This window comes from Mesoplodon bidens, assembly GCF_964165515.1.
Source record: "Mesoplodon bidens genome assembly, chromosome: 11".
Lineage (NCBI taxonomy): Eukaryota > Metazoa > Chordata > Mammalia > Artiodactyla > Ziphiidae > Mesoplodon > Mesoplodon bidens.
In genome coordinates this window covers 9403407-9416849 of record NC_138167.1, presented here as the reverse complement: position 1 = coordinate 9416849, position 13443 = coordinate 9403407, and the positions used below count along the sequence as shown (strand labels likewise).

At 50.9% G+C, this 13443-nt stretch overlaps 1 protein-coding gene across 2 annotated transcripts in view; it reads right to left on the bottom strand.

Moving 5' to 3' along the window:
• Positions 1 to 444: 444 nt before the first annotated feature.
• The window catches only part of FAM234B (family with sequence similarity 234 member B), a 36309-nt gene continuing 23310 nt past the window's right edge, over positions 445 to 13443 (bottom strand). The window contains exons 6-13 of one of the 2 annotated variants that reach the window (XM_081249967.1): positions 13168 to 13315; positions 12699 to 12840; positions 11565 to 11708; positions 11308 to 11389; positions 8715 to 8870; positions 6014 to 6131; positions 4296 to 4516; positions 445 to 3232 (exon numbers count right to left, since the gene is read on the bottom strand). In XM_081249967.1, the coding sequence (XP_081106093.1) occupies positions 3227 to 3232; positions 4296 to 4516; positions 6014 to 6131; positions 8715 to 8870; positions 11308 to 11389; positions 11565 to 11708; positions 12699 to 12840; positions 13168 to 13315 (1017 nt within the window). In that variant the 3' untranslated portion in view covers positions 445 to 3226. Of the gene's footprint in view, positions 3233 to 3274; positions 4517 to 6013; positions 6132 to 8714; positions 8871 to 11307; positions 11390 to 11564; positions 11709 to 12698; positions 12841 to 13167; positions 13316 to 13443 lie in introns of those variants that run through there. The other variant, XM_081249966.1, reaches the window with a different exon arrangement.

Below are 13443 nucleotides of genomic sequence, written 5' to 3'. Positions count from 1 at the left end.
CCTGGATTTGGAAGAATGGAGGTGGGTGGCTGGTGGTGGCTCAGCTTTCCGTGGTGCACTTGACTTTTCCTGGAAGCCACACACTGGAAGTCTCTCCTAGGAGTCCTGACCTGTAGAACGGGCATCCTCCACACTGCCTACCACGGTGTCCTGCATCCCCGCGATAGGGAACATATCACGTTAATTACACATTATCCTCAGAGCCATCAGGAGACTAGGACACATGAGAAGGCTCCTGCAGCCTGCGGGGACAGGCCAGCCCCAGAACGGCCCACTGAGGCCATGCGGACAGGATGGCGGCTCCCCAGCGACCAGGCTGCAGCCTACCCTCCCCTCTGAGCCCCACCTTGCATCCATCCACTCGCCCTTTCTCTTTTCCGTCAGGGAAAACCCACCATCCTTGATGGCTGAGAAGAATGAGAACAGCACACACGTATGCTCCTATACAGTGTTTATTTGTTCTGTAACGATTCACATTTTAAACAGCGCTTCCTGACAATGTACCAGCTGGCTCTTATTTAACACAGGCAGTAAGGGCGGCCATTCACATTCGAGGTGGGGGGAACCGCACTAGAAGGGGAGCAAAGTCCCTCTGGGGGTGGGGAGGATGTCATCTAGGGCAGAGGGCTTGTACGGGAAGGAGAGAGGAGAGACTGGGAGAAGGAAGACCCTGGCATTCACTGAAGTCAATACGCTTTCTAAGTAGTGCTTGATTGGCTCTGCTGGCAACCCCAAAAGAGAGGCGCACTTCCTATCTCTGAAGTCTGGCTGGGGGGGTTGCCTGCGAGGAGAAGGAAGTTTAGGGACACATTTGACAAGAGACCAGCACGCACACCGATCCGGTGAAGCTTCCTCGATCTTCAGCCACCATTTACTCCCCCTGTACTGGCTGCAGGAGGAAGAAGGAAAACCTAGAGCTTGTGTCCTGTGTTTAGCAAGAGAGATTCAAACTGATCAGAGTCCAGACAACCTATGTGAAGTCAGTCTGCAAACACACCACAAAGAATGTAGCACCGCTGTTCTCCCTGGCTGCTGCTTAGGTGTTTCTGGGACTCGCCCAGCATAAATATAGTCTCCTGCCCCAAACAGTCCTCCGAAACCAGATCTTCCGTAAACAACTTTGCATTTGACTCCTGCCTGAAGTGGCTGGCAGCCCTGAAAGCCTCCACGTGGTAGAGAACGAGGTGGCCCAGCCCAGGCCGCCACTCAGGCTTCAGGTATTCGGTGGACTGTGAATCAGTCCTTAGAATTCTCTATTAGACTAAACTAGATCCTACGCCCTTCTAGCCAGGCAGATTCAAACCCTAGGAGTGAATCCGGAATCAATCCCAGACTCTTGGGTGTCTCCTGATTGTTCTCCCAAGTTCACAATAAGCTGGACCCACACGTGCCTTCCAAAGTGTTGAAACCAAATTTGCTTTCAGGGACTTCAGGCGGGGAGGGGGGCGGGAAGGGGGCAGAAACCTGGCGAGGCCAATCTACAGGCCAGGCAACGTGCCTGCTTACAGCTCTGGCTACCAACCTTCGGTTACGTCACAACGCCTACCAGTGGGCAATTCAGACATACCCCTTTAAATCTGGCATCCCGATTTTCTGGAATCTCTTTAGTAACACAAGCTTAAAAGACACAGGCTCAAGTAAGGAGAGAAACCGAGTGCACTCGGATGACCTATCAAAACTGTTCGAGAAGAACAGCGGTTCTCCCCCAGCTAACGTGGGATTCTCTGCTATATAAACAATGACCTAGAAGTTTAGGGGAGAACCTGATAAAGTAACAGATTCATACAGAAGAAGGAAGAAATAAGCTCTGGAGGTAATTCTAAAGAACTTCTCCATTTATAAAAGCTATAGTATTTACATAGACATTTTCTCAAAATAGAAACAATGACCTAGAAGTTTAGGGGAGAACCTGATAAAGTAACATGTTCATACAGAAGAAGGAAGAAATAAGCTCTGCAGATAATTCGAAAGAACTTCTCCACTTATAAAAGCTACAGCATTTACACAGACATTTTCTCAAAATAGAAACAATGACCTAGAAGTTTAGGGGAGAACCTGATAAAGTAACATATCCACACAGAAGAAGGAAGAAGCAAGCTCTGGGGATAATCGCAAAGAACTTCTCCATTCATAAAAGCTATAGTATTTACACAGCCATATTCTCAAAATACTCTGCTTCAAAGGCTCTACAAGGAAGGGGGGCTACAGGGCAGAATGGCTGCATGCTGGACTCAAGGAGCCAAAGTCCAGAAACAGCTTTGCTCTCATGCGATCAAAGCTAAAACATCCCTGAATAAAAAGAGCAAAATGAGAGGCAGAAAGGAGGAGGCCCACCAGAAGATGCTGAGAAAGCAGGGCAGAGATAAAGGGGCTGAGGCTGCCAGCCGCAAGCGTTCCTGACTTGAGTTTTCCTCTAAGCTGTGGACGGTGCACACCTGAGCACGTCCGAAGTGACCACGGTAAAATGGCCGTGACTGGAGGAAATACCCGAACCACGTCATAACCTATGGACCTTGTCAGAGGTGGGGCGTTTAAACTTCTCCTGTTCCCCTTCTGATAGGAACAGGGTCGTTGTTATGGTCACTGAATACAGAGCAAAGGAACATGTGAGGAGAGAGGAGACAGGAGCCACAAAGCAAGGAAGAGAGGCGGATTCTGGGTGGCTCGCGCCATCCCCGTGTCAGCCTCTCTCGCTACTGCAGCCAAGGTACAGGTTGGGGGAGACGAACAGGAGAAATGCCGAGGGGCCCTCCAAGCCAGAGGTAGGCTATCTGGGAGTCTCAAGAGGCCCAAACCAACCAGATGTGTTTCGGACGGATGAGAACCTGGGTCCCTGGAGCTTAGGACATACTTATCTAGAGAAGGTTTCGTCACCACACCAACAGATACACACTCAGGGCGTAACGCACGACAAAATGTTCCAGGGAAGGACTTCACTGGAATTTCCCAGCAAGGGTTCATAAATTAGACACACAAAAAATAACACAAGATTCACATTTCCAAACTATCCACACAGAACACCTAGAAGGGGTTCATTGGGGGGTTGGCAGGGCAGCACCCCAGCCGAACGGATCGTGTTGTTATCCAAGACCCTCCACGTGCCTTCCCAAGTGCTCGGCAACATTCACGCAGATGTGGTGGAGTGGCTGACAGAAGTCATCGTCCCCGGCTGGACAGAGACGGTACCATTCAGTTCACTTCTTCTGAAACTGCAGAGTCCAGCAGCCTAGATCTAGGGAGAAGAGTGCAAGTACCAATGACCTTAATTTTTTTTTTTTGACTTTGTGGTAGGACTTTTATTTAATCTTCACACCATGAGAGAAAGGTATACTTTCCATGTTATAGATGAGGAAACGCTGGCACTAAGAGGGAAGTTGATAGGTATAACTTTGGATAACCAGTAGGTGGCTGAACCTGTGTCCTAACCCAAGTTTTCTTTTTTTTTTTTTTACAACTTTATTGGAGTATAATTGCTTCACAGTGGTGTGTTAGTTTCTGCTTTATAACAAAGTGAATCAGTTATACATATACATATGTCCCCATATCTCTTCCCTCTTGCGTCTCCCTCCCTCCCACCCTCCCTATCCCACCCCTCCAGGCGGTCACAAAGCACCGAGCTGATCTCCCTGTGCTATGCGGCTGCTTCCCACTAGCTATCTACCTTACGTTTGGTAGTGTATATATGTCCATGCCACTCTCTCGCTTTGTCACAGCTTACCCTTCCCCCTCCCCATATCCAATGACTTTAATTTTTTTCACAGGAGACATGGAGGGACCCTAAATGTCAGAATATCCCTCTATTTTCCTGTCCTTTTGTCTAGCCCCAGTGGTTTGTAAGTGTCCCTCCAGAGAGGCCCAGAGACTTTACCTTTTGCCATGATACGCCCTTGAACACTGAACTAGACCGTAGTATTTTCAGAGGGGTGGGGGGGAGCGCTACATTTTGAGCAAGATAATTCTTCGTGGTATGTAACTGTCACAAGCCCTGCACAATGCTGGCGCAACGAGCCCTCACCTGGAAAAGGCCAGGGGTTAACAGTAAAAGCCAGGATCCCACACCTCCAAATGTCTCCTAAGAGAGACGGTACCATTTCCAGCTCAAAACAACTGAGTAGTAGTTCATGGTCATGAGGTACCCTTACAAAATAACACTGGTTGAAAATAACTGTTTCCTGATACCCAGCTACTCAAGAAGGCTCCCACTCCCCACATCTTCTAAAGAGCAGACTCGGGGTTGGTATTATCTGCCTTCAACCCTCAGTAGTAACCAAACATTTCTTTCACAAGCTCTTCACCTGGTAGGGAGAGTCAACGAACTTTATCCTAGAGAGGAATCTTCGCAGCTCCCCGCGGCCAATTTTGGGGGCCGTCTCCTTTAGCTGGACCACTTGGCCCTCCATCAGTGCCCACCGCAGACTAAGCTTGCTGACCACCAGGGGTGCTGGATGCCCTTCAGAGCTTGGCCCTGTTGTCCTGGTAACATAAAAGGCATCTTTCCAGAGGTCGTTGATCCCAACTGAGGAAAGACAAAAGCAAGAGCAGTTAACAAGGACAGGAGACTGGTTTGGTTCGGCAACTGGATCCATTCACTCATTTCCTCCTTCGCTAATTCATAGAAGAAGTTGACTGAGCACCTAATCAACACAAGGCACTGACTAGACCATGGGTGCCCAGGGGTGCAAAGCAGCAAATTCTCAGCCTCTGTACCTGTGCTTCTCTGAAGCTACTTCTAAGAAAGCCCCAGATCAGGAAGTGAGAGGAATGGCCAACTGTGGCGACAATTTGGTAGAAATGTGAGCACAACAAACTAGAAATTCTGAGAATTCCTAGACTGTCAGTACCTGGCGGCATAAGCTATGGACATAGCCCGTGTTTATTGTGCCTCATCTATAAACCAGGTATTGTAATAAAAATGGTCTTGATTCTTAATTACCATTACGTAACGTTCACTGAATAACAATTTATGCTACTATTGAAAAAGAGGTCATTTAGATCCAGTCACAGGATTTTGCAAACTCACACCTCCCCGCCGCGGCCCTGCTGAGCACAAAGCCGGTGGGCAGGAGTACTTGCAAGTTCCAGATGAGCTGTTCTTCCCAGTGTAGCCCAGTGGGCCCAGAGTCACAGCACCAACCTCACCTTCAAGGCAAACGAGTTTGTAAGGAGACAGCAAGTCTCTGAATGGCAAGCAAATACGGAAAAGAAGTAAAGAAAGGAACCATGGCCGGCCTGGCTGGCCCCAGCAGGACTGCAGACTCCCAGAGGCCAGTGTGGGACGGGACCCTCCAAGGAAGGGACCATCGGACGATCCCAGACCAGCTGCGGTGGCCGACCCTCCAGGGCTTTGCATTACAGGTCTCTAATATGTGATCCCAGTTTTGCTCTGTGATATTATTTAGATGCACATATAACGCAGAACACTTCCAAATGTTAACGGCGGTTATGAGTGATCAGATTATGGGTGATTTTTCTTTTTCCCTTTTTCTCCTGGCGCCGGTTTCTATGCGATGGTCATGTGCACTTTAGTCCAAAGAAAGTCTCTACTGAGCCTAAACGAATGCCCTGAGGAAACATCCTGCCTCTGCTTTATCCTTTGCAGTGAATTCCAGGTCCTAAGCTTCTACAAGGTCGAGAAACTAGTCTGATTTGTATTCCCAGCACCGGGCACAGCGCCTGGTGTATGGCTGATGCTCGGTAAACATCTGCTGAAACATTAGCTCCGTGGCCCCTTGGGGATGGGATAACACTGCCCCGCAGCTTCCAGCATGTTTGGAGGCTGCGGGCCCTCACCCCGTGAGCCGGGTGCTCCCCGCAGAGGGCGCTCTCAGGCGACGGCCCCGGGGAACCAGGACCACCAGGGGAAATGCATGGGAGCAGCTCGGCACACTCATCCTGCTGTCACCTGCAGGCACACACCCTCCCCTTGGTGGGACGATGGTATCACCCTCACCACGGCCAGCACATCCCCGCCCCCTCCTCTGTGTACACAGACCCCACCGTCCCCGGGACTTACCCTCTGAAGCCGTCACGGTGCCGGTGGCATTGGCCAGATCCAGAAGAATGGAGGGGAAGGCTGGATGCAGGAGGTACAGGTGGTGAAGGCTGGGTGGCTCGGTTCCTAGGACGACATCCTGAAAACGAGCAACAGTGAGAGCAAAGGTCAGTCCACACACCGGCGTACGATGTCCCTCAGATGAAAGGGTGGTGGAGACGGTGGTGATTACTCATCCCCTGCGATCCCAGCTAGGAGGGTGTGTTTGAGAGAAACTCCCACATACCAGAGACATGTCATTTCCAAGAGCTGAAAACACCGATTAAGCACTAACTTCTCCAAACCACTAGAGCTAGAAAATGCTTTCTCGCTTATAAGAAAAAGAAAGGAAGAAAGAAGATGGGCATGCCCCAGGAGAGAAACTGATGGGGGCCCTCGCAGTCTGGTGCCAACGGAGTGTTAGGAACAGGGTCTTCCCTGACAGCAGGCAGGGGGGCTTCGTGGAGGCAAACTCTGCATATTAAAATATATATATTGAGCCAAAGACATTTGCTTTCACTGGATATTGAAGTCAATCGCAAGAGTCAGGCTAAAAAAAATCACAAAAATCTTATCTGTTCCTGAAATAAACAGGAATGGACCAAACAGAACTCACTAATCATAAAATAAAAATTCCAAGGCCTGAGTGTCAATCTCCTGACCCCCGACGGCAGAAAAAAATGCACATCAGGGACTCCCCTGGTGGTGCAGTGGTTAAGAATCCACCTGTCGATGCAGGGAACATGGGTTTGAGCCCTGGTCCGGGAAGATCCCACATGCCGCAGAGTAACTAAGCCCGTGCACCACAACTACTGAGCCTGCGCTCTAGAGCCCGTGAGTCACAACTACTGAGCCCACGAGCCACAGCTACTGAAGCCCGCGCACCTAGAGGCCGTGCTCCGCAACAAGAGAAGCCACCACAGTGAGAAGCCCGTGCACCGCAACGAAGAGTAGCCCCTGCTCGACACAACTGAAGTGAGTGTCAGCCCTGCTTCCACACTGTCAGCAGGGGAGGGGACCCATGTGCGGGAAGCTCGCGGTGCGCTCCCACCGCTGTCACAGAGCAGAAGAGGGCTTTCCCACACACCTCAGGATCCCAGCACCGGCTCAGCTAACACGACAAGGAAATAGCCCAACGCCCTCCTCACTGCCCGTGGCATGGAGCCCAAACTCCTTAGCGTGAAAACCAAGGTCTTATGCCTTTCAACCCCAATCTGCCTTCCCTGGCCTCCTACAATTATACGCCTATGCACCCCACGCTCTAAGAACGTCTGTGAAACAAACACATGCTTCACTTGACTTTACCTGACCTTGGCCAATCTTATTCCCCCTTAGACGTCTTCCTCGTGAGCCCATTTCCACACATGAAAACACTTCTTGTCCGGAGGTCCCCAACTCGATGCCACCTCTTTCAAGAAAAGCTCCCTAATCGCCCCCAACAAAATGACTACCCCCCTCCCTTTGTGCGTCCATCTAAACTTCCTATGTGCACCTCTATTACAGCACTGGTAACATGCCTTTGTTTGTTTTTTTTGTTTGTTTGTTTTTTATGGCTCACAGGCCCAGCCGCTCCACGGCATGCGGGTTCTTCCCGGACCGGGGCACGAACCTGTGTCCCCTGCATTGGCAGGCGGACTCTCTACCACTGCGCCACCAGGGAAGCCCCATGCCTTTGTTTTGTGGTCATTTATAGACACTTACATTTGACAGTCCTCTGATCCGAGCCCCTCATTTTATTAAAGGAGGAAACCGGGAAGTTAAATGTTAGGTAGATTGCCCACGTTCACATGTCAGGGAACCGCAGAGTTAGGACAACCATTTATGGAAATCTGATCCGAAAGCAAGGGACCATGTTAGCATCTTCATTAACGAATAAAGAGCATGAGACTCAAAATAGCTAAGTCCTCGAGCACAGGGCTAATGAACGCAGGACTCTCCCTCTGTCAGGCTACCCGATCGCCAGGGACCAACCGTCTTCTCCTGCAGAGGGCAGCACTGTTCCTAGTTTACTTCGAGGTCCCTGGTACACAGTAGGTGCTGGTCAGCTGTGTTTAACTGGACTAAATCAGGATGAGTCTTACTCAAAATCCCCAGGCACCTTGTAGAGGTGGCCCCGTGCCTCCTCAACCCCGTTAAAGTGCTGCAGGACAGCATTTAAGACATTCTCAAACCTGCCTTCCGTGTATCGGAGCTTCTCTCCCGTGATCCCCCAGGTGAACCCTCACCTTCAGCCCAGCGTCCCCCACCACCTCTGCTTTGCCACCCTGCGGCCCCGCCCATTTCTGAAATCTCAGCTGATTCACCTCAAAGCCCAGCCTCAGCCCCCATGAAACCCTCCCTGCCCACTGCGGACCAGGCATGGTGATTTCTCTTCAACAGCTGCAGCACATAGGAATCATCTGTAAATATGAGTCTAGACTTCACCCTCTACCTACGCCTCCCACTGTCAGGAGCCAGTAGCTGGGAGCCGTTGTCAGCTTTCGCTGCTCAGCGGAAAGGCAAAGCAGACGGAGCACAGCTCAGAAGGAAGCAGGTTCCTGCCCTGCCCACCTGAGGGCTGTTTCGTCTCTACCCACAACTGCTTGGAAGCGCGGCTGGTCTAATAACACCTCCGGACCCAGTCAGCCCCGAGAGTTGCTGCCATCTGATTAAGTGACAGAGGGACCCTCCCAGGCTCACTCACAGGATTGGGCGATGCACCCGACAGCCCTTCAGCCCAGAAGAGGAAGACAGACTTCTGGTCCACAGCGGCGGCTGAGGTGGCCGGGGTTTCTTCCATGTGACACGGAATGCTGTAACTCCAAGCGACCATGCCAGAGTCCCCATCCACCACCATCACCTGCAGAAGAGAAGACGGTGAGCACAGGCCATCCTCAGAGAGACAGCGGAAAACACAGGTGCACCCAAACAAAAACCCACGGACATGCAAATACCACATATATTAACAGGCGGAGCTTACCAGATGCAAACAACGGGGTGTTCAGAGAGCGCTAAATAGCAGCTAAGCCCAGGACCCTAGATAGAGTCTAAAGGACTGCAGCCTTCCCAGGTGAGAAGGGACATTATAAGTCATCTAGGCCTCCTCGTGTCCTCAGATGAGGAGATGGAGACTCAGGGACAGGAATTGACGCTGATTATTCTGCATTCGGGACAGTCCTGGACGGAGCAGCCATCCCACCGTGGAGGGGCTGAAACCCGACCCTCATCCCTTCCCTCCAGCGATGCAGCTGCCACGATTATGATTACGGGGAACATGATTCGGTGACAGCTCTGTCCCGTCCCCTGGGCTAAAAGATTTACAAGTTTGACTCTGTCGTGTGCGTCCTGGCAGGTGCAGCTCAGCCCAAAGGGAGTCTCAAATTTAAAAGAGCGTAGTCTGAACAGGCACAAAAACATAAAATTAAGAGAAACATTCACTCCTTAGTTGCACCTCTCAAGGGATAATTAAGGGGATTAGATTTATAATCCCTGGCAACACTTGTATCTCCTGTCACTCCAAATACCTCACACCGCACAGTTCTAGAACAAAACAGCCTCTCCTTTGCCAAACTCCCCAAGAAACTCCCCCACCACCTCCAGCCCCAGCATCTCCACGGCCTCTCTCCTCAGTGTCTCTGCCTTGCACCTCCTTCAACAGTCCCCTCCCTGTGCCCCCAGTGTCCTGGGCCTGCCGTTCTCTGCCCAGGATCAGACCCCGCTTCGCCGCGAGCAAGCAGAGGGGAAGCAGGCCAGCAGTCCACGATTCCCTTCGTTAGTCTCGGGGAGAAAAGAAGTCTAGAGACACTGCACTAAAACACTTTAGCCAGTGACACATATTATTCCATTTAACTGTCACAACAACCCTATGAAGGCAAGACAACCCTTATTACTCCCGTTTCACAGATGTGGAAACTACAGCTGGGTGAGACTGTGTCATCTGCCCAAGGTCACCAATTAGTAGTGGATCAGGGACTAACACCCAAGCCTGAACCCTCAGCATCTCAGCTCTAAACCAACCCGTATGTACCCTTCTTCCTTCATCCTGCTGGGAAAGCCAACGGACATTTCAGTCTCTACCTGAATTATCTTTGAAACACACTCAGGCACTGCTTCCCTCCTGTCCAGCACTGCTGGAAGGCTCTCCCCGAAGCGGTACTTGTGTCCTCAGATCTGTCCCCTACTCAGGACTAAATAACCCTAGGCTCTACGCCTCATCTGAATTCCGCAGCCTGGCCTTCAGGCCCTCCAGCAGCTGAGCGCGTCCTGACCGCTCTGTTAGGAAGGCCCCTCCGCCCAGCCTCCTATATCCATCCAGCAAACCTCTTCTCTCCTCTCGTGACTCTGCACATCTAGCGCCCAACCGACGGGAAGCATCTCTCGACACCCTTCCCTCCACCTGCTCCCCACATCCCTGTGGCGTCGTGCGAACTTCCGTTCCAGCACTTACCACAACATATGCGGCACAGGCACCCCGGTGACTGAACCACACGAGGCAGTGGCTTGTTCTCATTGATGCTGTGTCTCCACAGCCATCATCTGCGCCCCTGGCACAGAATCTCGCATACGTGAGAGGCAGTGATTAAGAGTTTGTTGAAGTCACTCTCAGGGAACAGGGTACGATCGTATATAAACACATATTTCATGCTGAAGATGAACCAAAACGCTCAGTCGATTATAAAAAAAAAAGAAATTTTAAAAACTCGAATTCTGCCTGTAATGTTAAAGGAATGAAAACTGTCTATCCAGTCATTAAATCTTCACAATGTACAACCTGACATAAAATCAGAATGACCTACTTGTGTCCTTGGAACACACCCTACCGTCTATCTCAGGAAGCTGGAGCCCCTGCCTGCCTGCCTGCCTGCCCACCCTCCTCCAGAAACGCAGTTCAGCTGCAAGGCTCTGCTCACCTTTCCTGCCTTTATGAAGTCCTCTGTAACAGCCTAGCCACCCCGGCTAGCCCACCTTCTGTGAAATCTAGGAGTATGTGTACTGAAGTAGTACATTTATTTATACCTGCCTTTCCCCATCAAGAGACTTCAGAAGGCTCCTGTACATTGAGAATCCAGGAGGAACGCCTGCATAGGAAGGAGGGCAACTAGAAAAGCTTCTGATGCTGTAGAGTTTAGCACTGCATTGTGACTTTTCATTTTATCCATTCAGCTAGACTTGGAGCTCTTTGAAGGAAGAGACCATATTTTAGGTTCCTTTTATCTCTCACGATGCCTAGCGCAGGGCTGGACACCAAGTTTATACTGGATATATGTTTTGACTGATCTTGAGTCCCCAGGTTTTACCTTTTTCAGCCCAACTCCATTCGGTATCTGCAGCAGGAAGTCTAACGTCTCATCATCCGTGAAATACCCAGGAGTAGGCTGGCTGCAAGTGAGAACAACGTGAGTGATCAGAAGCAAAGGAGGAAAAGAGGAGAACCGAACTCCTTCCCGCCCCCTTCCCTTGCACTAGCCCCGGATATCAAGCAAGCATTCTGGGTGACTTCGAAACGTGGGCAAGTGGAACAAAAAGCAGACATGAGGAGGAGCGCACTGCCAACCTGCGCAGGCCTTGGAGGCTCAAGGTCCAGGAAGGTGTGAGATTTTGCCCCTGAAGCAGGACAAGGCCTTGTCTGGTTGTGATCAGGAGGTTGCTGCTGTTGGAATCCGGCACCTTCACCGTCTGGAGGAGCTCCACTCCATCACTGAGTTAAACAAGACCCCGACAGTTAGTCTCAGGCTTGGATGAGATTCCTGCCCTGCTTATTCTGGCTTTTGCTCTCCGCGTACATGTTTGTATAGACCCTTGCATGTGTCTTCCACCCGTGTCTTGTCAAGCAGGGCACTCAGTCATTCCGGTTGAATCTGCTTTTCTTGGTTTCTCTAGAAACCAAGGAGCCCTAGAAAATTCAGGCAAGTTCAGAAGGAACTGACAGGAGAAGTGCATCTCACACTGGATGCTCTGGGAAAGATAACAGAGCTGAGGACAGGGGCAGGGAAGGAGACGGAGGTCGGGACAGGATGCCTGAAACTGTCATTAAGCTCGGACAGCTGCTCACGCTCTACACTGCATCCAATCACTTCTCCCTCTGTACAACCGGGACTACTCTATTTAACATCTGTCAAATGCACTGACACAATGTGATACTGCCTAAGAAAATGCTAGAAAATGATCTGAAGCTTCTGGGAGGAAAAGAACGAAGACAATTATTACCCAGGCCCGGGGTGAAATGAGTAAAATCCACGGTAGATAACAAACAACATGCTTTTAGTTAAGAAATAAACAAGAAAAAAAAATAAGATTTCATGGATGCTGCCCTTGCTTCTGCCAAAGTGATTCTTCAACTAAGAGAAAAGTAAGGCCGATCCTTCAGCACAGTTTTACAAGGAGCTGTGTTAAATAAATCTATCTCCCTACCTGAGGTTCCCCAGTCTCACCCTGCCCTGCTCTGACTGCCACGCCAAACAAATATCCTTCTTTGCCGCCCAGGTGCGAAGTGATCACACGCCATGGTCACCCACACGTAGACGTCAATGCTTTATCTCACCAAGAGAAGAGTAACTCCCCTTAACCAGATCAGAAGGTGGTATATGAAGGCCAGCACTGTTTTCCCCCCAAACCTCTGCCCACGTGTTCACCAGCCCAACCAGACAATGACTTGGTCTCACTGGGACGGGGCCAGACGGCTGCCCACCTGTAAATGTCAATGAGCTCAGACAGGTTGGTGGATCTCCGCCTCTCCCACTCGGGCTCATCTATCTGCAGGGAAGGTGGTAAGCGGTCTCGATTTTGGGCCTGAACAAAAATGTCCCGCAGGGCGACAGCCTGGATATTTCCTAGCAGCACAGAAGAACCAACACGGAGAAGGTGAACTTTACAGCACTCTCCCAGGGTGAGGATGGGAGCGAGAGACCCAGAGCCTGGGCAGGTGGATGGGTCCAACACAGCCCGCCCGGCCCAGCAGGGGACGAGTGGGGAAGTGCTTAAGTGGACGCTGGGCAGAGCTTCTCATTGGAGAAGAGTGAATGCCCTGCGGCAGGGGGCCCGGGCAGAGAAGGTGACAGAGGGCCGGTGTCAGTGACTCCAGGCTTTCTCTACGTCACACCGGGAGGCCTCACCATACACCCATGCGGACAGTAGCAAAAATGAGCCTTGCTTCTTACCAAAGCCAAACAGGACGTAGGCAGCCCCGCTGGTGGTGATGTAAACCTGAGGGCCGATCAGGTTCCCCACTCCGACGATGTTGTACTTCACGGGTCGGCCCATGGGACTCCCTGTCCGGCCAGACACCAGCAGAAAGCACAGATCTGGCTGACGAAGTGAAAGACGGGTGTTGAATCCATAGAAGCCTTATCGTTTCCGAATCAAATCATTTCTCTAGATAGTCATTGCTTCCTTATTAGCTAAGAGATCAGAAACACCTCCCAAAGCTGGAAAAC